The sequence below is a fragment of the Eumetopias jubatus genome, unplaced genomic scaffold (assembly GCF_037043125.1).
Source record: "Eumetopias jubatus isolate StellerSeaLion01/CBP00866 unplaced genomic scaffold, mEumJub1_p1.0 scaffold_3, whole genome shotgun sequence".
NCBI lineage: Eukaryota > Metazoa > Chordata > Mammalia > Carnivora > Otariidae > Eumetopias > Eumetopias jubatus.
The window spans coordinates 135,415,760-135,443,065 of record NW_028274809.1 but is presented as its reverse complement, the minus strand read 5'-3'; the positions used below and the strand labels follow the sequence as shown (position 1 = coordinate 135,443,065).

Sequence of the window (27,306 nt, the reverse complement as noted above, 5' to 3'; positions counted from 1 at the left end):
ATGAAACTAGAAATCAATTACAAGAAAAGTGGAAGAAACACAAACATGGCTAAATAACATGTTACTAAACAACCAATGTGTCATCAAAAAAAATCAAAGAGAAAAAAATACCTGGAGACAAATGAAAATGGAAACATGACAACTCAAAATCTTTGGGACACAGAAAAAGCACTTCTAAGAAGGATGTTTATAGCCATACAGGCCTACCTCAAGAAACAAGAAAAATCTCAAACAATTTAACTCTACATCTAATGGAGCCAGAAAAAGAAGAACAAAGTCCAAACTTAGCAAAAGAAAGAAAATAATAAAGATCAGAGCAGGAATAAATAGAGAAAAAAAAACACAATAGAAAAAAATCGATGAGGGGTGCCTGGGTGCTCAGTCGTTAAACGTCTGCCTTCGGCTCAGGTCATGATCCCAGGGTCCTGGGATTGAGTCCCGCATCGGGCTCCCTGCTCGGCGGGAAGCCTGCCTCTCCCTCTCCCACTCCCCCTGCTTGTGTTCCCTCTCTCGCTGTGTCTGTCTCTGTCAAATAAATAAATAAAATCTTTAAAATAAAGATCGATGAGACTAAGAGCTGGTTCTTTGAAAAGCAAACAAAACTGATAAACCTTTAGCTGACTCATCAAGAAAGAAAACTCAAAATCATAAATGAAAGGACAAGTTACAAATGACAAATACAAAAAAAAAAAGATTTCTACAAAAAGTTATATGCCAACAACTTAGACAAACCAGAAGAAATGGATAAATTCCTAGAACTATAAAATCTTCCCAGGCTGAATGAAGAAGAAATAGAAAATCTGAACAGGCCAATTAATAGCAATGAAATTGAATCAGCAATCAACAAATTACCAACAAACAAAAGTTCAGAACCAAGCTGACTCCCAGGTAAATTCTACCAAACATTTAAAAAAGAGATAATGACAATCTTTAAACTATTCAAAAAAAAAAAAAAATAGAGGAAGGAAAGCTTCCAAACTCATTTTATGAGGCCAGCATTACCCTAATACCAAAATCAGACAAAAATGCCACAAGAAAAGTACAAGCCAGTATCTCTGATAAATGTAGATGCAAACAAAATATTAGCACATCAAATTAAAAAATACATTAAAAGGATCATTCACCACAACCAGTGGGATTTATTCCAGGGACGCAAGGATGGTTCAATATGTGCAAATTAATCAGCATGGTACACATTAACAAAATGAAGGATAAAAGTCACACGAGCATTTCAACAGCTGCAGAAAAAGCATCTGAGAAAATTCAACATCCATTCATGATAAAGATTTTTAACAAAGTGGGTACAGAAGTAATATACCTCCACATTATAAAGGTCATATATGACAAACCCACAGCTAACATCCTACTCCGGTGAAAAACTAAAAGCTTTTCCCCTAAGATCAGGAACGAGACAAGGATGTCCACTCTCACGACCATTATTCAACATAGTACTAGAAGTCCTTGCCATAGCAATCCGATATTTAAAAAATTTTTTAAAAGTCTAAATTGGTGAGGAGGAAGTAAAACTGTCACCATTTGCAGATGACACGGCACTATGTAGAGAAAACCCTAAAGACCCCACCAAAAAAATATTAGAATAAATGAATTCAGTCAAGTTGTGGGATGCAAAATCAGTATACAGAAATCTGTTGCATTTCTATATACTCAGTAATAAAAGAGCAGAAAGGGAAATTAAAAAAACAGTAACATTTGTAATTGCATAACAAAGAATAAAATACTTAGGACTAAATTTAACCAAGAGGTTGAAGACCTATACTCTAAAAACTATTAAGACACTGATAAAGAAATCAAAGACAACACAAATAAATGGCAAGATATACCATGCTCATGCACTGGAAAAATTAATATTGTTAAAATATCCATACTACCCAAAGCAATCCACAGATTTAATGCAATCCCAATCAAAATACTAATAGTATTTTTCACAGAACTAGAACAAACAATCCTAAAATGTGTATGGAACCACAAAAGACCTCAAATAGCCAAAGCAATCTTGAGGAAGAACAAAGCTGGAGGTAGCACAATCCCAGATTTCAAACTATACTACAGAGTTACAATAATCAATTTTAGTATATGTGCTGCCAAAGCGAGCACCAGAGTTACAATAACCAAAACAGTACTGGCACAAAAACAGACATATAGGTCGATGGAATGGAATTCACAGCCCCGAAATAAACCCATGCTTATACGGTCTGCCAATCTACAACAAAGGAGACAAAAATATACAATGGGGAAAAGACAGGCTCTTCAATAAATGGTGTTGGGAAAACCCTAAATATAGAGAATAAAACTGGACCACTTTCTCACTACATAAAAGTAAACTCAAAATGGATTAAAGACCTAAATGTGAAACCAGGAACCATAAAACTAGAAGAGAACATAGGCAGTAATCTCTGGGACATTATTTTTCTGGCTGTGTCTCCTCAGGCAAGGGAAACAAAAGCAAAATGAAAAGGCAACCTACTGACTGGAAGAAGGTATTTGCCAATTATATCTCTGATAAGGGGTTAATATCCAAAATAACACCATCTAAAAGACAAATAATCTGATGAAAAAATGGGCAGAGGACCTGCATAGACACTTTTCCAAAGGAGACATACAAATGGTTAACAGACACATGAAAAACTGTTCAAAATCATTAGCCATCAGGGAAATTCAAATCAAAACCACAATGAGATACCACCTTACACCAGTTAGAATGGCTAGAATCCAAAAGACAAGAAATATCAAGTGCTGGCGAGGATGTGGAAAAAAAGGAATCCTCACGAACTGTCGGTGGGAATGTAAACTGGTGCAGCCACTATGGAGAACAGTATGGCGGTCCCTCCAACAACTAAAAATAAAAGTACCATATGATCCAGTAATTCCACTACTGGGTATTTACCCAAGGAGAACTAAAACACTAATTTCAAAAGATGTATGCACCCCTATGCTTATTGCAGCATTATTTACAACAGCTGAGCTATGAAGGTAATCTAAGTATCCATCAATAGATGAATGGATAAAGGAGATAAATACATATGCGCGTGCACGCACACGCACAGGAATATTACTCAGCCATAAAAAAGAATGAAATCTTGTAATTTGGAACAACATGGATGGACCTAGAGGGTATTATGCTAGGTGGAATAAGTCAGAGAAAGAGAAATACCACATGATTTCACTTCTATGTGGAAACTAAAAAAAAAAAAAAAAAAAATGAACAAACAACAATAACAGAAAAGAGAAACAGAAAAAGAGAAACAGACTCGTGGAGAACAAATTAGTTGCCAGAGGGGAGGGGAGTGGGAGACAGGCAAAACAGGTGATAAGGATTAAGAGGTATAAACTTCCAGTTATAAAGTAAATTATGGGGATAATGAGTACAGCAGAGGGAATATAGTAATAGTATTGTAATAACTGTGTGATAATAGATGGTAACCACACTTCCCATGGTGAGCATTTCATAATGCACACAGTTGTCGAATTACCTGTTGCAAACCTGATTTATGGCAACTATACTTCAATTTTTAAAAAACACCGAACCGTACACTTAAAAATGGTTAAAATGGTAAATTTATATATGTTTAAATAATTCTGGAAGTAAAAAAAAAAAAAAAAACCCAAAACTACAGAAGCCAAGTGTCCATCCCAGATGTACTGAATGTTCTCCTGGTCTAGCTGATTACTGGAATTTCGACTTCCTCCCCTGATAGTACCCCGTAGAGCAAAGCTTATGAGTTTTAACGTCACTTAAAAGAAACCCTGTGTCCCTCACTTTACCTTCAAATTTAATCTGTCATTCCTACCCTGGTAGGTAACTTGGCACCATGGAGCAGCATGTTGTCTGCTGGTCTTAAAGTAGGTCAATATCAGGCAAACTATCGAAATAGACCCGGGTCTGTACTTGCTATGTCGCCTCCTACTGAAACACTTCCATCACATTATTTAATCCACCTGCCTACCTTGTGGGCAATGAGAAAGAAATGATGCGAAGCACAGGGCACAATGTCTGGCACCATGGGAAATAAATGTACACACACGTACATACACACATACACACACCCCTCCTTGCCCACATTTCCTTCTAATGGGCCCTGGCTTATGTTCTCCATTCTAACCAAACTAGCTTAGGGTAAGTTCTGGAAGGCTCATCAGCCCCCACCTCTAAGCTTCTGCTTGTGCCACTTACCTGCTATTCTGGAATGAGCTAGAAGGACACATTATCTTTCCCTACCCTGCACAAACATTACCTTCGGAGCATCTGCTTTTCATATTAACCTATTAAGTTTTCTCTCAACTGCCTATTATGAAAAGTTGTTTATAAATATGTTTTTGTGTTAATTCCTAAACTTCTCTCTCCTCTCTCCTAATAACTTATATGTTCTTTGAGGACAGGGACTACAACCTTCCCTTCATTTATAAGTGTAAGGATCCAGAAACACTTTTCTGCTATGACAGTTCAACTGTATTATCTTTCAGTAGGAATAAAACCATAGGATTTCCCTGGGGGGAGGGGACACAATTGAGAAACAGCTGACATGTTCATTGTGGTACCTGTTTTTAGCCTGATACCTGCTAAGAATCATAGTACTGATTTGGGGCAAAATGCACATAACACGGAATTTACCATGCTAACCACGTTTAAGTGCACAGCTCAGCGGCACGAAGAACATTCACACTGTTGTGCAGTCATCACCACCATCCAGCTCCAGAACTCTTCCTGTCTTGCAAAACGAAATCTCTGTATCCATTAAACACTAACTCTTCCAGTCCTCTCTCCTACCTCCGACCTCTGGCAACTAGCATTCTGCTCTCTGTCTCCGAGAATACCTTGCGTAGCTGGGTCGTTCAGTACCTGTCCTTCTGTGACTGGTGTACTTCACTCAGCACAATGTCTTCAAGGTTCATCCAGCCTGCAGCACGGGCCAGAGCTTCCTTCCTTTTTAAGGCTGCACGGTACTGATTTTTGAGGGGGAAAAACAACCCTGCACATATGTCTTAACAGATTATTTATTAATATGTCATTCTAAACATTACATAAATACAGCCTATACACTAGAGTATCAAACATTGTTCCAGTAAGAAGTTCAAGAGGACATTGAGGGCTATCTTAAGAAATATGAATACTTTGGCTTTCATTATTACATCAGATGAAAAAAACAATTCAAAGAACAGTTTTCATTTCCTGCTATGATTAACAATAAAACCAAACAGAAAAGTAAGAGTGTATTAAAAAAAAGATACTCAAGTACTTTTCAAAGAACTCATTCCCCTTTTCTTCACTACATACATACTCATACAAATTACTCAGTAATCTACTATGAGAAGTGGTTCTTCACCTATCTAAGGAACCTCAGTAAATATTTGTTGAATGAATGAACAATCTATGGAAATGAATCTACTACTTTAATTTGTGGGGTTTTTTTTTTCCAAGTAAGAGCAATAGTAAACCTACTGAAGTTCTTCTTTGTCCAGATCATAAGCCTATGGAACAGTGATTGTTACAAACACTACCCATCATAGCTAATAATCAAATTAATGTGCATTTATTAACCTAGTAAGAAAAAGTCTGTCATGTTGCAGAACTAATTCTAATGTAATACTTGACTGGGCTTCAATCACCTGCGATATGGTCAAGAAAAGGGAACTGGGACTGCTAGGTTTGTAATTATCTATCAACGAACTCCTATCTTCGAGCCCTCACTCCCACCCCACCCCCTCCCCCACACTTCGAAACACTGCTAAAAATAGCAGCTGCAGCATATCTTCACCCTCTTGTTAATTTGGCTCTGAAAATGTATTCAGGCTCCAAGTTCAGATGAGGGAACTTCCAAGCAGGGAAGAGTTCACTAGGGAGCGCCCACAAATGGAAATGAGCCCATGGGCCAGAGCAGAACAAAGCTTTGTTCTTACAGCAAGCTCAACGGACACACGTGATCAAACCGAGAGTTGAACACTCTTCCTCCCAAAGTCACATTTCATAAGCAGACCAAAAACAAAACAAAAAAACAAAAACAAACTGAAAAGACCCTTTTAAGTCGGATCTTTTCAGGAAAACCATAATTTTGATCCTTTTTTGAAGTTAAATTGTGCTAAATATTATACCTAACACAATTAAAAGATGAAAGCTGCTGACGTTACAAATAAGCAAATTTGTGATGCTTGACCTAGATAAAAGAGCTAAAACAAACTCCAAGAAGTCCTGCCAGAAAGATGGTTTTAAGAACCGCTTCTCTGAGTCAGATGTAGCAAATCTGATGATCTAGCAGCCGTAATTTAGGAAGGCAAGAGTATACTGAATATGTCATTACTCTCCTCTTATGATGAGCATTTAAAGGGGGAAGCGGTGGGGAAGCAATTTAAACTTCAGTTCTCAGACTCTGTCTTAATGAAATAAAACACTGTTGGATAGTAGTGGAGATTCTAATTTATAAAATATTGACCTTTGTGCAAACAAAGTTTCTTTCACGATCAACTTTTCACAGGTAGTCCTAAATTACTACTCTTTATGTGCTTAAGTCTGAAGAGAAATCTTGGCTAACCTAGAAGTTTATCTTTACATAATCATCACCTCAATAGGTTTAACTCCTATTAAATTGATTATTACTTTGATACACTATGAAGTTAAAAAAGGTCCTCAGTAGTGCAAACACAAAAGTCTCAAACTATCTTTACGTCTTCACAGTATGGCTAGTGAACTAGCAACTAATGCAGCATTTCAACAAGCCCCAAAGTCAGCATCTTTAATTCATGGTGGGGCCTCTCTGACTATCCCACAATTCACAAACTGTCCCAAATTCCTGGTGTCAAAGGGTTGTCAATATGTGAACCAGGAGAATTACCACAGACTTCCCCTTTCCAAGTTCAAAAGTTCCTCTAATCAAAAACAAAACAAAAGAACAAAGAAACAACACTTTCACCCCTTTACAATGTTCCAGCCAAATTAAGGTTACATTTAAAATATACATATCTGGAAACAAGAGTTGTTCAAAATCATCCTTCATATATTCCTACACAGAGAATGGTGTCTCAGATGTGGCGGGGCGGGGGGGGGAACCTGATGGGTTTTTTACCTGCAAAATTACATCACCCGCAGAGCACAAAGGACGCATCATCGCCCGTGCCCGGAGCACTCACAAAACCCAGCAGCCTTGGGCTTCAGTTCTTAAAGGCTCCACATTTACTGGCTTTAGCAATGAATTCCTTTAGCAGAGGGCCATCCATTTGCCAAAATGCTGCAGTCTGTGTAACTTCTGTCAAATGATTGATGCAAAACTTAAAGCAGAATTCTTCTAAATCCTGGACACACACAACAAAAATAAAAACAAGAAGAGGCCTTTTTTTATTAACTTTGATCAAATTACTTCTATCCAAACCCCTCATCCCAAATCTTTCACCCTCCCCTAGAAAAGACATTTGAGGCCAGAAACCTCAAACTAAGCAAACAAGTGACCATAGGTAGGTATCAGAAAAGCACACACTATTTAGTGAAAACATAGTGAAAGCAACAATTCCACTACCTCAAGTCTGACTCTTCAAAACATACACCCATTCACACAGCCTATGGGGGGGCAGCTTCTACAAGGCTACCACACAGTCTAGTCACATGCAGACTTTGTCTTGAGAAGCTGAGAGCATACACCTGAAGCTGATACAATATTGTCTATCAATCATCTGCAATAATAATTAAAAACAAAGCTGAAAGCAACTTCAGTCCATCATACGTGTAAACACAGTCAAGAAGTCCGAGAAAAGAATTAAGATTTAGCTTAAGGAAGATTTTAAGAAACAGAAAAGTGATAAAGAGATGTCCTCAAGAGACACATTAAAAAAGAAAAAAAAATTCCAAGCACCTTAAATCCACTGCTGTGCTCTCCTAGATAAAATGCCTTCATTCTTAAAGCCACAAGGAATAATACACTACTACTCCCACCAAACTAATTTCTCATTCTCAGTCAATCCAGAGAATATTCAGAGATTGGAGTTTTTAGACGAATGAAGTCATCAGCTACCAACACTCAGAAGGAAAGTGATATACACAAGTGGTAAACCAGAACAACTTAAAAATCTGTTTCCGCCAATGCTAATACAGCCTTTCATCCCCAGCAAAACCGCTACTGTTTCTTCCTTTAAACACTGGAACATACATTTATTAAATCAATTAGGTACTGGAATGTATACAAAGTCTAAATATGTAACAGCAAATCACACTGAAAGCTCTTACCACAAATACCTTGATTTTTTAATTTTGCCAGCTATACCGAAGGTCAGTACTCAGGGTTCTATCAAACCAGGAACTCAACAACATTTAAACTGCAGCAAGACTTGGTCTCATGTTTCCAAGCCACTGTGAAATGAGAAATTTTAGGCAGGGTGGGGGAGGGCCCACACAAACACAGAGACACATCCCTTTCTCCTCTCTGTGCAGATCCCTGCAAGCAAATACTTCCTTCTTCTACGGGTCCCTCTGTCCTTAGCTGAATGAGGTTCCCTTCCAGTCATATCACTGGTAAGAGATAAACCACATCTAATGTTTATCAGTCAGCTGCTGCCAGAGTTTTTTCTAGATAATTCACAATGCATTTAAAATATAGGCACAATTTTTGCATCAAAGTTTTTTAATAAGAGAGTCTCCGTGGGCTGAAGTACAACTGAACGTTCTGTGTATTATAATAAACTAAAACGTTAAACTATATAAAACATTCCCTCTCATGTTACTATTAAAGAAAAAGCCCTCTCCTGGTATTACAACCCAATGATTAAGAAACAGCTTTAGGAACTAAATTATATATATATATTTTTAAAGATTTTATTTATTTGAGAGAGAGAGAATGAGAGATAGAGAGCACAAGAGGGAAGAGGGTCAGAGGGAGAAGGAGACTCCCTGCTGAGCAGGGAGCCCGATGCGGGGCTCGATCCCAGGACTCCAGGAGCATGACCTGAGCTGAAGGCAGTCGCTTAACCAACTGAGCCACCCAGGCGCCCCAGGAACTAAATTATATTCTACAAAGAGATCAAAGTCATTTCAATCTTACTTATCAAAAATAGAAAACTAGTTTTTCTACACATATTTGAGGAAGAAATAACCAGTCATAAGCACATAAAGTTTCTTCAAACCATGCAATGTAGCAGATGAGGATCTTTAAATATTAACTTTGAATTACATAATTTCAAATTCAAAGACTCACTAAATTCTGGCATTGTAAAACCTTATCACTTCCATGTCTACAAATCTGGAATTCAAGCTCTTTAGAGTCCACGTGAAAAAGTGAGTTTATCCAGTTTACTAATTATACAGAGATTATCTTGGGTATAAACTGTAAGAACTTTTTATGTAGTACAGGTATACAAAGGGTGCCTCTGGTTACAAATCACTGCATACATTTATGAAAATGGCTCTATCAAACTGCCTTCCCTTCCCCTCCAACTAGTTTGAATTGGTGAGATATCTCAGCATTCAAAAAATGTCCTGCAGTTTCAAACATTAAAAGTTAAACTAGAGAATCCTGAAAATAATCTGAATCTGGGTTAAACAACTAATCGTTTAATAACTGAATCTTGCTTAAGGCAGATCTATGGAAAAGGAAGCACGGAATGCACTTGGAAAGAGAGAAACTGTTTGCAAGTTCAGTTGCACGAACCAGAGTGGCCGAGCCAAGCAATTCATTTAGTAGCCAATGCCCTGAGTCAGGTTGCCTTTGCTTTGATATGTAAATGAGATAACTATTTTTCTGATAATTCCTAAATTTTTGAAGAAGCTACATGATCTGTTCACCTTATTCTGCAAATGATCACATCTTCAATACCCAGAAAAGAAAGTGCAACTCTTACCCAGCTAATAAGTTAACTCTAACAGGACTGCTGGGCTTTATACAAAACATTTCCAAGAAAACAAGAAGGATCACCAGACCAGTAGATGAAAAAAGTTCATAATAGGTTGAAAGCATCTTCTTAAAGCCCATGGAATACAGAAGTGGGAGAGGGTGCAAAATCAGGGGCTTTAAAACGATATTCTTGGTATTTTAGAAACTAAATCCCTTATTTATGACATTTTGTGGTGAAATTATTCTAAAGCGGTTCTGAGGCAAATCAGGTGAAATATCAGATTTGTTGTAATTAGCAAGGAAGCTCAAAATGAATTGCTATTCTGAAATAATTTATAAATTCATTCCAAATTTTTAAAATTATTCCAATAACTTATATATTCCAAAAATAACTTGTTTTTCCTTTCCACAGATTTTCTTTAGTAACAAAGTAAAACAGAGACAATTGATGGTCTTAATATCCACATTTTTTTAAAATGCCACTGCAGTCTAAATGAACTTCTTAACCAGTCCTAAATCCCTGAAAGCTAACATAATTGAATGCTAAGAATTCTATCGAAGACCACTTGGCCAGGGTGAGACAGGCTCCTATGTGTCAACCAGCCCCACTTGAGCTGCATTCCATATGGCAAGATGGTGAACCACACCTACCTCTATCCAAACTTGTTAAAGTAGTAACAAAACCCCAAAACCATAAGTTTAGAATTTATAATATATATCAGGTACAAATATGCCAGATCAAAGTGGTCTTTGGTTTGGTTTTTTAGAATTTACTTAAAATGTCTTGCTACCTAGGACAAAATAAAGAAAGGTGCTTTGTCTCACTAACTAAACAATATTTTATAGTCTACTGATCATGGAAAACTTTTAATTTCGGAAAGAAGAAAAAAATGCTGACCATCAGGCTTTAGCACAAAACTTTTCACTACCAATATCCCAAACCAATTTTGGAATTAGATTCCTGACCTTCTATTTATGGCTTCCCACCAACAGCAAAATATTAGGACGTAAGTTACTCAGCAAGTAGGATTTTCTGGAAAGCGCTCTACTCTGGTTCCCAACTACTTCTCCTAATGTTCAAATATACACAGAAAACAAAAATTTTCTGAAAACAGTATAAATAAAAACATTGCAAACTTGTGTGGTGAGCTATAGAACTATTCTGACACAGTGTTTCATTCACGTTTTGTCCCTTGATGGCAATGCTCACTTGGGTCTGTACTAAACGAATACTTAGGCACTCCCCTGCCAAGTCGTTCCTCAGCTAAAACTTGCAGAAAGTTGGACAACGCACTCGTGACACAAGGGCTCCACAAGCAGCTTCCTTAAAAAAAAAAAAAAATCTTAACTACTGCAGTCAATACATTTTTGTTGCTTTTATGTGCATATGTTTGCTTCGAAATTATCTTGTCAAAGGGGGTAGAAAGGAACCTCAAGAACTCACAGAAAAGAGAAAGAATGTGAGAAGCATGCAGTCTCCATCTTCCTAGCATGTGAACCACAGAATGAAGGAAAAGTCATGGGGTCTCCCTAAGCGGAGCTTCTGAAAGTCAGTCAATTTTTTGGCAGTTAATTTCCAATCTGACTTAATAGAAGCTTCCCATCAACTAACAGATAGAGTGGGTTTTATTTTTATATTCTAAACACTTCATTTATTTACTTACTACAGTCTATAGCATTAAGGAAATACAGTGTAAAAGTACATTAGTCAATTACAGAACTATAAGAATCTAAAAAAAATAGCTTAGAAAGAAGGTGATTCTTCCTCCTTTTGTCTTCTATTTTCTAATTTTTCTACATTGAATGTATAACATTTGTGGGGATGGGGTTTTGTTTTGTTTTTTTCATTTTTTAGAAAGCAAACCTTTGTGGTGAGGTATTTCAAATTCATTTAACTCTTGCATGCCAAGTCAAATGACCATCCTGTGACAGACTCAAGGGAATCACATATATTTTCAGTCTTAAGGAAGGGACAGAATTTCATGTGTCTCTATTTTATACGAGGAAAATGAAAACCAGTAATAAAAAAAAAAATGACCACTTGGCATGGGTAGAAGTGGCACGAGGTTTTTTTCTGTGACTTTTTGGGGTAAGTTTTAGCTTAGAGAGAAAGAAGTTTCCAGCACCGAGAGCTGAGATGTTTGCCTCTGCCCCAAGGGTTCTAACTCATTTTAGTCAGCAGTACCCTAACCCCAGGAATAGGGAACTCATTAGCAGTGAAGAGGAGTAGGGAGACACACAGAGCAGATGTTAAAGTCAATTAACAAACGGACGGAACAGGCATCGACCGATTTAAAATCGTATCACTGGGTAGAATGCAACCTAAAGAAATAGCACTTCTAATAAAGAAGTTCATGGTGTCACAGAAAAGGTAAAAAAAAAAAAAAATCTATACTTCCATTTCCTATTAGACATAATTTACTTTGATCATCACTCCATCTGTTGCCAGGCCACAGAGAAAGTCAGCTATTTGACCTTATTAAATATTTATAATCATAATCTCAAATAAAAATAGGATACATTTTGAAAATAAAAGACATAATGTTCCATTTTGATCCCTAAGTGTGATAAAGATGAAGTCTGTCTTCCACCACACCAAGGCCACAATTACAGATCTCTGAGGGTGTTTGGTAAATCCCGATACCAGGTACTCTGCCTTGTCAAATGATGACAAAGCACCTCTAGAATGGGCTAATTGTGTCACTAAAGTGCATGCCTTAGCTGGACATCCTGAACTCCAAGACTATTGCTCTCTACCTTTTATTCTCTATAAATTTATAAAACCAACCAGACCATCCTTAAGTTCACTAATTATCCTTAATGCATCCTTCAGGTGGTACCATAGTCATTCAGTTCAACAAACATTTATTATCCAGTGCCTACTATGTGCCAGGGACTACAGGGTACAGAGATGAATAAAAAACAGTTTCTGCTTATGAGCAGCTTACAATCTGATGACACTGTGGTTCTTAACTTCAAGAAAATACACTAAACACAAAATTTCAGACTCCCCAAAGCCCATTCATTCATAGATCCTCTAGAGATCCATAAATCCTAGATTAAGAATTCAGTCCAGTGCAAAACCAACCATTCACAACCAAACGCACAAACAAAAAGGAGCCCAGACCAAGTTCTTCACACGTGAATGAGTTATAATTAGACAAATAGAATTTCAGAGCACACACAGATATGAATCATACAGCATCCTTGGCTTACAACAGGATAGAGTTAGGGAGATGGCAAAGTGGGTCTTGAAAAAAATAGATAAGCTGACCTTGAGTAACACCCGAAACTACAAATGGCATCAATCCAACTGGGTAGGACACTTTCTATTCCAACCCGCAGTACAGCTGCTTGGACCTCAGGTTCTTTTCTTAGTCAAAAATGAAAGTAGAACAACAACCATTTTTGAAACTATGAACACAAAATAAACAAGCAAGGCCAGTTTTCATTTTTTTAGGGATCAGTCAGTTCATAGATTCCCTAAATAGAAATGAAATTACTCCTGTTCCTTGTCTCATGCAAGAAAAGTGGGGGGCAGGCCATGAGGAGTTGGAGGGGGGGGTTTCTGTTCGTTATTTTATGTTACCTCTGCATCGTATCTGACTGCAGCAGAGAACAGTGAAAAGGCATTCTCCACGGTAATTCCGCGCTTGATAATGTGCTGACAAAGCTTTCTCAGTCGGTTTTCACAGTAAGACGTGGCCAAGTCCAAAAGACCTAAAAGCAAGAAGTATGGAAGGTTTAATCAAGTTTATGATAATTTCCCATAATTTATAAACATAAATATTTTATTTTGGTGCAAAGAGTTATGTAGATAAATCAACAAAAGTTTCTTAGTGAGTAATACTCTAAATTTTATTAAATAAATCCTCTTTTTCACTCCCTACCTCCCCCATCCCAAAACAGACCTCTCCTACACTTACTTTATACATCTTCTTCTACAGTACAAAGGAAGGGGAGTAAATGGAATTCCCCCCTCATTTTATTTCCAAGATGATGTATTAAATGCACTAGCAATGTATACTTCAGTATTAACAGAATGAAAATAAATCCACAGGCATAAACTTGTGTCCACAATTATTAACCATAATAACTATATAACATTTGTCAAGACATTTACTTCAAATACTGTCTAAAAACCAATCAACTTGACACTTTTTACACTTCAGTGCTGTAAGAACATGACGAGAGAGATCCGTGACCGCGTGGCTTGGCCCGTCCGGTGGGCTGAGGTACCTATAGCATCTTCAGGGGGCAGGTCCACTGTGTCTGTGTAGAGGTACTGGAGAAAGGCACGGTACACTGGATAAGAAAACTGGTCTATTTCTATCACCTCCTTCATATCCTCATTCCAGTAAGACTGGAACATGGACCGAAAGTGCTCACACCTAAACAGAACACAGAAAGTTACCTAAGGAAGTTGCCGCAGTCAGGTAAATATTACAAGTCTCCTTAACTACTCCTATCCTTGGGCCCACACGCACCAGGATCATGGATCTTCAGCTAGCATAGGCTTTCACATTCACCTTTTGCATATTTTCACTTTCATTTTTTGATTAGGATCTATCAAATATTAAGAATTATAAATTATAAATATAATATAAAAATTATATTAAGAATTATACTAGCACCTCCAGTGTTCCACCGTCTCCATTTGACAGTCCTCATTCAGATCAAGTATTCTGCTTACTTGTTTTTCTTAAACAGTGTTGTACAGAAATGCATTTTAAACAATGAAATTAAAAGAAATTCAGAAATGAGAGTTCAAATCTTTGACTATGTATCAGCATCATTCAAATAATTTATTTGGCTTTTAATTTTCATGTAATCAGCATATTCTTAAAATGGCTTTAAATGCTAACTGGATTACATTTAGGCTAATTATTATCCCATTACCTTACATGATAATTTTCCTTTTTTTCTGACACATCTTCAAAACAGCCATCAGTCCTATTTTGTTCCTCTGCTTTGACCTGCTCCGTTTCCAATCTTCCCAAGCCTGTTACCAACTTACTTACAAAACACATTCACCAGGAGAGTCACAGATTTCAAAAAAAAAAAAAAAACCTAAGTCGGTCTTTTTAGGTTGTATTTGCATGTAAAAAGCCACCTATATGAGGAACTGATTTCTAAATACTGGTTTTTCTTAAGTATGTAATATACTTCAGTTTTAAAACGTCATCTTTTCAAATCCTTTTAAAATGAGATACGGTGTAAATAAACATAGAATATTTTCAAAATCCATTCACAACTAAAAATGGTTCCACCTATGTAACACATTACTTCATCTGAGAAGCAAAAAGAAATAGTTGTTTAGGCAAGGAATGACAAATTAAACAGGAAAATGAAAGGAATAGACTGACTGACCACAGGTTCACAGAAAGGAACATTTCCAGTTCACCTTTTATTAACTTTGGTTCAGATATTTACTCTCTCAGTAGTGACTAACATATGGCTTTTTGGTTCCCTTAAAAAGTATTATTTTGTGAAAAGGTTTTCAACTAAATTTCAAAAGGGACTTGTAAACGGCCAGTTTAACTCTCAATGGTCTCCCTTCATGAGCCTCTCTCTCAGTAATGGCAGCCTCAGGGAGCAAGAGTCCAAACCATCTACTGCCATCTACCTGCCATCTACTCTATCTAAAGAACATTCCTTTAATTGGAAATTAGATGTCCCTCAGGGCCAGAGGTCCATCATCCCTGACCATGAGAGTTTTCTGCTTGGGGAAAAAGGAATCTTTATGTGTAAAAGAGGACATACACATTTTTCACTAACAATCTTTTGTATTTTTTTAAGCATGTAAATAAATTTGTCGATGGAAATAAATATTCAAAGGATCCTCATTTAAAACAATATAAACTGGGCACCTGGGTGGCTCAGTCGGTTAAGCGTCAGACTCTTGATTTTGGCTCAGGGTGGTGGGATCAAGCCCCGCATCACCCAGGGTGGAGCCAGTTTGGGATTCTCTCTCCCTCTTCCTCTGCCCCTCCTCCCAACCCTGGCTCAGAGAGCACGTGTTCTCTCTCTCTCTAAAAAATAGGAAAAAAAAAAAAACCCAACACAATATAGACAAATATTTACACTACCACATTATGCCTTTTCAAAAAGGCTCATGAGTGCACACTCATACACACATGCAAAACTCTTCAATAATGCATGGATCCCATTCATAAAAAACATTAAGTAGTACCATTTCTCTCTACTGACAAGACTGTTCCTTATCAGTCCCCATTTTTGGACTAACAAAAACATGGAGATTGCAAAAAAGAAAGGTCACTGATGTCTCTAAGCTCATGCAAAAATACCTGATTTTCAAAACAGCTTTATGGACATGGATGTATTTCCCATCGATTCGAAACTTCAGATCAGCAGTTTCTGGACTATCAAATTCTTTCTTCAGTGATTCGGCAACTGTTAAAAAGTCTTCATGCTCTGAAGGCAACAAACACATTATTAATACAAAAAGCTCAGGAAATGTGGTAGAGATATGAAAGACTTCAAAAAGATAACCATCAGCATGACAGGCAATTCCATCAGATTTTTTTCAAGAGTTCATGCCTTATTTGACAAATCAACTTCACTGTATCAAGATTAAGTATCTTGAGTCTATAAACTACCAAAAATTAGTTGGAAAGGCCACTTACCAGTCTTACATACTAGGTTAGACATTTTAAAATATACATTTTTTAAAAGAAGAAAAAGTTACAGGCAGTCCACGATTATATAACTACTTATTTTAAAACTTTAGTGGTTCTCTTCGGGGACTAAGAATTTATCAATTTTCCTACTTCGGGGGTAGTTTCAAGGGGCTGGTAAATTCAACTGAAGTTGTGTCAAGAAACAAATTTACGAGTGAAGTAATGCCATGCAGTCATGTTCTTACACAAAGAAACCCTACTTCCTAGGTATGTGGAATCTCAACATCCCTTTTAATCCCAAAGATCAATGGACAAACAATAATCCTTGCCTGCTATCTAAAAACAGAGCAAACCAACTTAGTAACCATTACAAGGGAACAGTTTTACAAAAAGCTGGTCACGCTGCCTGGTAAGAACTGCTGGAATGATTATTTGTAAGTCGAACTGTGTCCTCACGAAAAAAGTAAAGGCACTTGTAAAATTAGGTAACACTTTCCTGTGCTGTAAACGCACAGGTAGAAGGCGAACAGGAAAACAAAAACAATCCCAGAGATCACTGGCAATGCGCGCAGGTGCTGGGGACACAGGCCCCTAGGATGAGAAGAGAGCGTGTCTCTCGGCAGCCTGCTGCTCTTGGAGCAGGGACATCTGCTAAACTGAGGCTGAAACTTAATAAAGAAGCTTACCCAGGAGCTTTACTATCAGCCTCTCCCAAGGAAATGGCATTTGCCCAAGCCCTCCCCCGGGCTCCCGCAATGCGGAGCTTTTCTTGGCTATGGAGGGAAGTGGACAATCTCTCAAAAATCAGGCTTTCCCTGACCCTATCACCTGGATCCCTGGCAAATAAAAGAACGGAAATGACTAAGATGGGCACGGAGTCCAAGGATGGAGATAGCTCCCCACTGCCCCATTCACAAAATAGCTTCATACCAGCCCCCTCTACTTCTGCATCAGTCCTAAGACCTGAATAACCCTCTTCCCCCTCTTGGTTTCTGGCAACAAGTACAATACCTTCTTCCAGAGAAGAAATATTCTTCAGAGGTGTTTCTTAACCATCTGAGACTTTCTTTCTAATGCTTACCTGAGATGGTAAACTGAGAGAAAAAAACTTTTCTGACTTTTAGTGGGTAGATGGGAAAGAAGTCATTTAGGAGATATACTGAATGATCCTCTCTTCCAAACTTAGCATTCAAAAATGTTACAACTTTTGTTCTGAAAAGGATGTCTTTTCAGGATTAGGATTTTGAGAGGCAAATACCTGGAGCAGCTTTTTGTAAACAGGCCCTGGTTAAGCAGCACATGGGATTCTGAAGATGTACACAGTGCTTGGCTGTGCATGCTACACATATGCATGATTATGGCCAAACAGTCCCATTGTGTAAACCAACTTTTTTCAAATCACAACATTCACTGCAAAAAAATATGGTAGGTGCACCTGGGTGGCTTAGTTAAGTGTCCAGCTCTTGATGTCGGCTCAGGTCAGGATCTCAGGGTTGTGAGATCGAGCCCCACATTGGCTCCATGCTGGGCGTGGAGCCTGCTTGAGATTCTCTCTCTCCCTCTGCCTTCCCCACCCTCCACACACTCTCTCTTAAAAAAAAAAAAAAAAAGTGTATATTGTATTATCGTTAAAGAACCTGGAAATGTTCAACTTATTTCACTTCAAACTGAGCAGCAGCTTAACTCTTCCTAAACATACTCTTGCCCCCATGACCATAAAGACTGATCATCTGATAATGAGACAGCCACGGCTAGCTGTCTGGCTCACCTTGAGCATGACATGCACGACAAGACTGGCCTCGATACCACATGCTAAAGCAACCCAAACCCCATAGCTGACAAGAGCTACATTAATTTTCAAGCACGGGGCCAGCCTGACCCACTTGTTCCTCTGCATATAAAGAACTTAGAAGAAATACATCAGCAAAGCGGGCAGAAATGAACAAGAAATGAAAGAAAAAGAGATTAAACTCATCTTGTTGATGGCTACTCAGCTTTATGACACCTTACCATTTTCCATCGATGGACTCTTAAGACAATATTCAGAAAAGGGACAGACTACATAACCAAAGATCACTCTAAATTACAGTACCCTCTAAAATACCTTGGTTTTTATGCCCTTCTGAAATAAAAATATTTGAGATGGGTTGAAAGAAAAAGGGAGAAAGAAAGTGGAATTAACACATCACCCTAAAAATTACAAGTTTTTCATTTTTTAAGCTCACTTTTAGTTCATATTGAATTATGTAATAGGTCTAGTATGACAAAAGCACTTAAAAACAGGTTACTCAAAGATTTGTATACAAATGTTTATAACAGCACTATGCATAACAGTCAAAGGTGGAATCCATCCAAATATCCATCAACAGATGCACGGAAAAACAAATCGTGGTCTATACATACAACGGAATTTCATTCAGCCATACAAATGAAGCACTGTGTGCTACAACATGGGCAAGCCTCAAAAACATTAAGTAAAAGAAGCTAAACCCAAAAGGTCACACATTCTATGATTCCATTCATAGGAAATGTCCAAAATAGGGAAATCCCTAGAAACTAAAAGCAAAGACGTGATAGCCAGGGATGGGGGTTAGAGAGAATGGGGAGTGACTGCACAGGTACAGGGGTTTCCTTCAGAGAGATGGAAATGTTTCAGAACTTGGATATAAATGGCAGTTGCACAACACTGAGGACGTACTGAATGCCTCTGAATCATACACTTTCGAATGGTTAACTTCATGGACGGAAATCTCACCTCAATTAAAATGAAGCACTGAAGGGGAGAAAACAATAAGTAATATTTTAAAACCTATGAATGAATTTTATTACGCAAATCTATTTTGAGGAAAGGAATTACAGCTACTGGAGAATAAAACATTCTAGAACCTGACAGAGCAACCATAGAAAGAGAAATAGAATGGTCAGTTGCTAGTACCGCTCTTCCTGGGCAGGAGCCCCGAGCTTTCTCACCTACGGACAGGAGGCGCCACGAGACGGCAGGCGTGGCAAAGCAGGCGAACACGTCGTCGGTGCAGGAGAAGTGGGTGAGGTGGGGCAGGATCACCGACTGGCCCCGGCACTGGCCCCACATGTACACGTGCCCGCCCTGGGTCTTGGCCGCCGACGTGTGCGCGGAGTGGCAGGCCGCGATCTCTACGACCCTGAAAAGTTTTAAGAAAAACGTATGTCGTTTCTTTATCACAGAAGCCGACAGCACACCACACAAGGCAGATAAAGGGGTCATGCTTACAACACCACAAAAAACAGCCCAAGACTGAGGGATATTAGTTATCAGGTCATAAGAACAAAACCAAAAGATCACAACAAGAGTAGTGTGTTTTTCCCTTGCTTGCTGCCCCACTTCTCATCCTAAAGTCATTCTGAATTAGGATAAATAACACAAACTGTTGAGGACAATTTGGAAAAAGGCACTAGAAACCAAAGTAGATGAGGAAACTGGACAGAGGCAAAATGTCCTGACGTTTCGGGGGGGGGGGGGGCTTAGACAGTAGGAAAAAAAAATAGTGTCTTCAATATGCCATTTCCTTGATACAACTTTTTCTCCCACCCCCTAAATAAGCACGAGTCTCGGGGTAATGGACTCTGAACATCCTAATCCAAATGGACATCAAGCCAAACTTACATTTCTCAGTATGCTTCTTAGGCCAGGTCCTACAATCAGAAGTTAACCCTCTAAAACTTAGTGAGCAAGGACTCACAATTTGGCTGAACAAACAAAGCATCTATTCCAGTAACACATATTAAATCAAATCAATATCTAAATAGATAATGTCCTTTTAAGAGATTTTATTTATTTAGAAGTTGTTTTAGTTGGCTCAAAGTCAGTACTATACTCTGATTTTCTACCTGGTGACAGACCCTATTTTACTTCCCTACTAGATGGGCCACAAGAAGGCAGTAAGAATTACACCAAGATGCGTTAATGCCTAGCAATCACAGGAGGCTACTTTAGAGAGCTGCATTAAGAATCACATCAACTTCATGTTCCCTCTGGCTGCTACTCAAACTCTTGTTCAAAATGACAATGTTTAGAAACAGAAGAGTTACAAAAGCCAAACCCATAGCTCAGCACACACAGCCCCAAATCCAAAACCACACACACAACCCCGAGACACGGTACAGCCCAGTTACCTTTCTTTCTCCACCATGATGTGGGCGGGGCTTAGCAGGTTATTTTTATTGCCAGTTCCCAGCTGCCCATAAGTGTTAGCCCCCCAGGCATAGAGCAGGCCCTCATCTGTTAGTGCTAGAGTGTGTGCATAGCCGCAGACAATCTGCAAGTAAATGTAAATGGTTACCATCAACAGGAAAACAGGAAGGGCAGCAGAAAACATCTACTTAAAGATCACAGCAAGCTTCTGCAGAATGCCAATTCATCATCAGGTATGGACTGACATTCTCGGAACACTGAAAAAGCATTAGAAAAGCCCAACACTGAGACTACTAGATTTTTCCAATCGCTTTTTTTTTAACTTGTCAAGACTGATGTGTCACCACCATGGTGTTCCTTCTCATCACGGGAATTTAGGGAAGATGAAATTGTAAATGTGGAAGATGAAGGCACACAATATTGTTTGAAAAGATTTCCTGAAGAGTAAATCCCCAATGTTTCTCCAAGCCGGAGGGGAGCCGCAGCAGAGCCCAGCACACGTACCTGGTTCACACACACGCTGTGCAAAGCCGCCACTCGCACAGGGGTCAGCTGATTGCCATTGTTTCCCAAGCCTAGCTGACCATTGCCATTGTAACCCCAGCCGTACACCTTAGAGAGAGAAAGGGAGAGAACCGGCTTTTAAAACTGTTAGTAAGAGGGAAGATAGAAAAATGCAGTCGACCTAAACAAATCAAGTACTTTTCCACTTCCAACACCCACGTTCTACTGTGATCCCACAGAGATTTTGGGGGTGGGGATGACAGAATTTGGCACGAGTTCCCCTACTCTATAACTTACTGTTTGGATAGCCCTGGGGCAAGGCATTTATTCTTGTTTTATACATGAGAAAGCTAATAATGCTCATTAACAATTATGAAGCACCTCTTAAATGTCAGGACATGATAAAAGGTATAGGAAACTAGAAACTAGAAGTTTTTGGTCGCAGTTTAACAGGAGAGATGGACACTTGCAAAATTTTTGCAGTTAGGTGGCCAGTGCCATTCTAGAGATACAATCAAGGCACTACAAGAGCAGAGAAGAGAAAGGACTTAGCTATAGGAAGCTAGTTTAGGAAACACTTTCAGAAAGCAGATTTGAGCAGAGATAAATGGAAGTGAAGGTATTCCGGGGAGAGGGCACAGAATGTTCTGGAAGCAGGTTCTAAATACGAGCAGGTGGGCCTGGCAAGACACATCCAGCACAGTGACAGGGCGAAAGACTAGAAGGAAAAGCAAAGGCCAAGGGGATGACGTGCCAAAATACATACTAGGGAATGTAAAAAGCATCTATGGGCCTTCCACTGAAATATTTCACACATCTTGGAAAGATCATGCTGGCTGCACATAAAGGGGGCTGGACTATGTAAGACTAGAGGCGGGACAGCCGTTCGGGAGATACATGAGTCTCTCATCAGCACACAGATGCGCTCTGCTGAGGGTCTAAACTATGGGACCCAGAGAGAAGGAATGGACAGGAAAGAGGCTAAGAAGACACAACAGAATGTGGTGACCCCTTCACTCCCCAGAGAGCAGAGTCATCAGCTGAAAGCAGCAGAGCTGGAGAGAGGTTTGCCAGCAGTGGTAAAGGTTTAGAATGGCAAGTGTGGGACACAGGAGAAAGCACTGACTAGGAACAGACTAAAGGTCTGGTCAAATGAGAAACCTGAAATGTCTGGTGGCACCATGACAATGCAAGGCAAACAGATGAATGGGGCTTTTCAGGGCAATGTGACAGAGGGGGAAAGGGGGCAGAGAATTTAGGGTACTAGCAAGAGACGGTTAAAAGCACTTTGCATATCATAAGGCAACAGGTTTCAACTTTCTGCAGAGAAATTTGGCTATCGCTATCAAAAATTTTAATGGCACACCCTCTGACCCAGATATCTTATTCCCATGAACTTATTCTACAGAATACTTACAGAAGTGTACAGGGATACACAGTAACACAGAAAGTCAGTGCTACAATGTTTAGAAAAAAATTTAGAAACATTTGAAATTTCCATTAGTAGAGTTCTGGGTGTGGGTCATCCAATTCGGAAATCTAAGCAGCCATTATAATGGAAAGCAGCTATAAATGGTCTGATAATAGATTCAGGTAAACTGTTGTTAGCAGGAAAGTTGCAGAATAGCAGATAAAAGCAGTACCTATAATAATCCCATTTTTTATGAAAGATAATTACATTCACCCCATACAGAATTTTTTATAGGAAAAAGTCCAAAAAGATATACCTCAAACTATTAACAAGACTGGAGAAAAGGTACTCACTTTTTACTTTACTTTTTACTGTTTCATTTCCTTTCATTTGTGAAAATAACCACATAATTTTTAAATTAAATTTATTTTAAAAATAAAGGAAAAGTAAAGAATACTGAGATGGAGGATGTCCAATGACTACCCCAAGAAATTCTGAAATCATCCAAGATGACATCAGGATTGGTTCAAAAAATAACACTTCTGGTGAACATGGCATGAGGAAGAGACTCATCAAATCAACTGTGTTATACACCTGAAACTAATGTAAAACTGTGCGTCAACTGTACTTCAATTAAAAACAAAACAAAACAAAAAACAAAAAACAAGCTCATATATACAGAGAACAGATTGGTGGTTTCCAGAGGCGGGGGACTGGAGAGCGTGGGCAAAATGGGTAAGGGGGGGCCAAAAGGTACAAACTCCAGGAGCGCCTGGGTGGCTCAGTTGGTTAAGCGACTGCCTTCGGCTCAGGTCATGATCCTGGAGTCCTGGGATCGAGTCCCACATCAGGCTCCCTGCTCGGCAGGAAGTCTGCTTCTCCCTCTGACCCTCCCCCCTCTCATGTGCTCTCTCTCTCATTCTCTCTCTTTCAAATAAATAAATAAAATCTTAAAAAAAAAGGTACAAACTCCAGTTATAAAATGTCCTGGAGATGTCATGGACAGCATGGTGACTGTAGTTCACAACACTGTACTGCATATCTGAAAGTTGCTGAGAGAATAATCTTAAAAGTTCTCATAAGAAAAAAACTATATGGTGACAGGTATTACCTAGACTTACTTTGGTGATCTTTAACTACATATAAATATTGAATCATTACATTGTACACCTGAAACTAACATAATCTACGCCAATTATGCCTCAATAAATATAATTTTAAAAAAATAAGTTAACATAGGTGAGTATTCAGAAAACTGTAAAGTACTCTAGCACTGCAATGCATAACTCACACGTCTGTATCCAAAGACATATCTTTGTGGGGCGCCTGGGTGGCTCAGTTGGTTAAGCATCTGCCTTTGGTTCAGGTCATGATCTTGAGGCCTTGGGATGGAGCCCCATGTCAGGCTCCCTGCTCAGCAGGGAGTCTGCTTCACCCTCTCCCTCCGCCCCTCCCCTGCTCATGCTCTCACAAGCTCTCTCTCTCTCTCAAATGAATAAAATCTTTTAAAAAATCACTTCAAAGACATTATCTTTGTATAATTTTTCTTCACTAAGACATTCATAGGTTGGTAACAGGTCTATTTAAGTAGAAGTTACAACCAGAATCATTGTATAGAAATAACCATCAGCTCAAAGGTAACCATGGTAAAGGGTCACTAAAAGTTGAGTTTGTGTAAAAGTAGCCAACAACAAGTAGGACAAGAAATTCTGCTTCTGTAAGTTGCTTCCTCCTGTGAACAAACTCCAGATGCAGGTGCACTGGCATCAGTCGCTGCTTACAAACATCATCAGCTAACTTTAAAGAGTGCACATTTGATTTTTTCATTGGATGAAAGCGGTAGTATCAAACTCTTCGTTACACTAAATCACATACACCTACGGACATTACACTATTTGGATCTCACAAAAAAATAAAGTGTCCTTACTTGCAGATAAATCCTGGAATTTAAAAATTCATACTGAGGAGCAAACACCCTCCAGATACTCTCTCAATTAGTAACCAGTTAACTTATCAACAAAACTATCAAAACAAAGCACTTTTCCTTCCATGATCCCATACATGCTCCTCATGAAGAAAATGATATTTCACTGAGAGAGGATGTGAGGATGGCGTAGGGGGGTGCAGAGATAGCTCACCTCACCATTGTCCAGAACAGCCATGGATGAGGTCTGACCACAAGCAATGCCAACCACCCTCTTAATATGTAAACAGTTTGTAACTTTTCGAGGAGTTGGTTGATTTGTTGTAGATCCTGATCCCACCTGGCCACAGTTGTTATAGCCCCAAGCAAATACCTACACAAGACAAGGGAAAAAGAATGAATTCCTAGTAACAGGGTAAAAATTCTAGCTCTAACACACATTAATCATAAAATAAAAATATAACCACTTAATGTATATTTATAATGTGCTACATGGCTCTAATGTATCATTAGAGCTTCCCAGGCACTAACTTCTTTAATTTTCATAGTAATCCTGTACGGTGACCCTGGATAGATACTATTGTCACCCCCATTTTATATACAGGAATGGAGACAGAGAGGTTAGGCGGCTTGAGGTCCCACACCAGTAAGCAGTAAATGTGGCCTGTGAACCCAACAAGCACAGCGGTGCTGCTAACCACTGCACTACATTGCCTCCGTCATTATGACAGCCATATGTGGTTTTTCAATCTGGCATCAATAGAAAATAAGGCATAGACCACATAAGTAGCAGTGACAGGAAAAATCTGCTTAATTCTTTGGGCACAGATATTCCTTTTTTTCCCCTTCATGGAAAGCTTTCAAAGCCATACAATGCTCCTCCTGTCTCACTAATCGCCAATACTGAATATTACATAACCTTTCCTGATGACCCACGACCATCACGATTATAATTATCGATCACGGTTACAGGTCATAACACAGTAAGGCTCACAAGTACCAAAGAGGTGTCTGTCCCTACAGAAATGATACCAAGTTGTTAGGCTATTCTTGGTACTGTTTTCTCTGCATTCTCATTTGCTGGCTGTCAGCTCCAAGCAGCTCCCCTCCTCAAATGCATCCTGTGCACTTTTGGCCTATGATTTGCCATAATGTGAAAAGCAGATGTCTAAAGAGACACAAATAAATCTCTACGCTAGTTAAAATCTGGTAACAAAGATGAAAAACAAAACAAAACAATCACTTCAAGTTAATTACCAACTAAGCCTATCAAACAAGAGTGTGACCAGAGAGAAGAATTAGGGGAGGGCCAACAGCCAGGGAAAGAACTTCCTTCCACACTGGGAGAATTTCTAAGGACCCCCACCCCTTTCACTTGCCCACAGGTGGTGGTCCTCCCACATCCTGAGGTCTGGCCTCCATAATTCTCTCCTCTGTCAGCACTTCCTATCTCAGCTCACATGTCTGATGCTGCCCAAGGCAACAATAGCAAAACCCATGGCTGGCTCCTCAAAAGAATATGCACTGGAGGTTCATTTCACAGGTACAAAAGAAATAACCTGCAACACTTCCTGAGAGTGGGTTCACAGGAAATGTCTAGTATAATAAAGCAAATATTTAGCACAATTATCCAAAGTAGCATATGCTTACAGTTAAAGTAAACCAGGAATCCAGGCTACAAATTAGGGAATTCTAATTTTAACAATCATTCTTCTGGCACTTCTCAAGTATCCCAAGCTCCCTTGCAATGCAGCTGCCTTTTATTTAAAAATGAGGACTGGGGTTCCAATAATCAAAAACAGACTAGCAAACTGTGGATACAGGGCATAAGACCTGGGTGCTAGGCCTAGCCCCAGCACATCCCAGCCATGAAACCTTGATCTCCCTCAGCTTCTCTGGTTTCTTCACCCATAACCTGCCCCACATAATAAAATCACTGTTAACACCAATGAGGGATTTTAAACAGAACAGAATGATCTGTGTTTTAGAAATCACAGGGAGTAGGGGCGCGGCTGGGTGGTGCAGTCAGATGGGCGTCTGAACCTTGGCTTCAGCTTGGGTCGTGATCTCAGGGTCATGAGACTGAACCCCACATCGGGCTCCTTGCTCGGTGTTGAGTGTGCTTGAGATTCTCTTTCCTCCCTCTGCCCCTCTCACTCGTGCTCTAAAATAAATAAATAAATCTTAAAAAAAAAAAATCACAGGGGGGCAGAGAGGTAACACTTAACAGGGAGACCAATTCAAAAGCTATAGAATAAAAAAGACCAGGGCAATAGCCCAGGCAGACAGCAAGGTCTGATCTAAGGTTATAGAGATGAAGAGAAACAAAATGAGATAACAGATTGGAAGATAAAATCAATAAGATGAGGAAACTTTCAGATAAGCACGGAACTTGAGGGTGAACAAGTGGTACCGCAGCCACCGGTATGTTGGTGAAGTTGTTTTCTATGACATGATTACATTTACTGAAAAACAAAACAGACCTTAATGGATGGGGTAGTTAAAAAAACAACTAAAGTACAGAACACGGTCATACACATCTGATTTATAGTCTTAGCAAAGAGGAGACTCAACTGCCTCCAGGCTGAAGTCTACTATCATCAAAAGAGTGGTCCTGATCACATAGGTTATGTTAGAAAAAGAGTGTGTTCCCACATGTTTTTGTTTTTTTTTCCCCAAGTTTTTAGCTGTGCACACAGGACTACAATGTTTACACTATCCCAGATATAAATATGGTCACTATTTTTTTTAAAAGGCACTTTCACAATAGCCAAAAGGTGCTAACAATCCAAATATCCATCAACAGATAAATGGATGAACAAAATATG

The 27,306-nt window shown here is 39.0% G+C and overlaps 1 protein-coding gene across 3 annotated transcripts in view; it reads right to left on the bottom strand.

Annotated features, from left to right (window-relative positions):
* Positions 1-4,616: 4,616 nt before the first annotated feature.
* Positions 4,617-27,306, bottom strand: part of RCBTB1 (RCC1 and BTB domain containing protein 1) — a 48,880-nt gene continuing 26,190 nt past the window's right edge. For 2 of the 3 annotated variants that reach the window (XM_028105645.2, XM_028105653.2), the window contains exons 6-14: positions 24,693-24,851; positions 21,144-21,251; positions 20,621-20,763; positions 19,439-19,629; positions 16,136-16,262; positions 14,727-14,843; positions 14,067-14,218; positions 13,417-13,547; positions 4,617-7,302 (exon numbers count right to left, since the gene is read on the bottom strand). In XM_028105645.2, coding sequence (XP_027961446.1) covers positions 7,162-7,302; positions 13,417-13,547; positions 14,067-14,218; positions 14,727-14,843; positions 16,136-16,262; positions 19,439-19,629; positions 20,621-20,763; positions 21,144-21,251; positions 24,693-24,851 — 1,269 coding nt within the window. In that variant the 3' untranslated portion in view covers positions 4,617-7,161. The remainder of the gene's footprint in view (positions 7,303-13,416; positions 13,548-14,066; positions 14,219-14,726; positions 14,844-16,135; positions 16,263-19,438; positions 19,630-20,620; positions 20,764-21,143; positions 21,252-24,692; positions 24,852-27,306) is intronic. The other variant, XM_028105659.2, reaches the window with a different exon arrangement.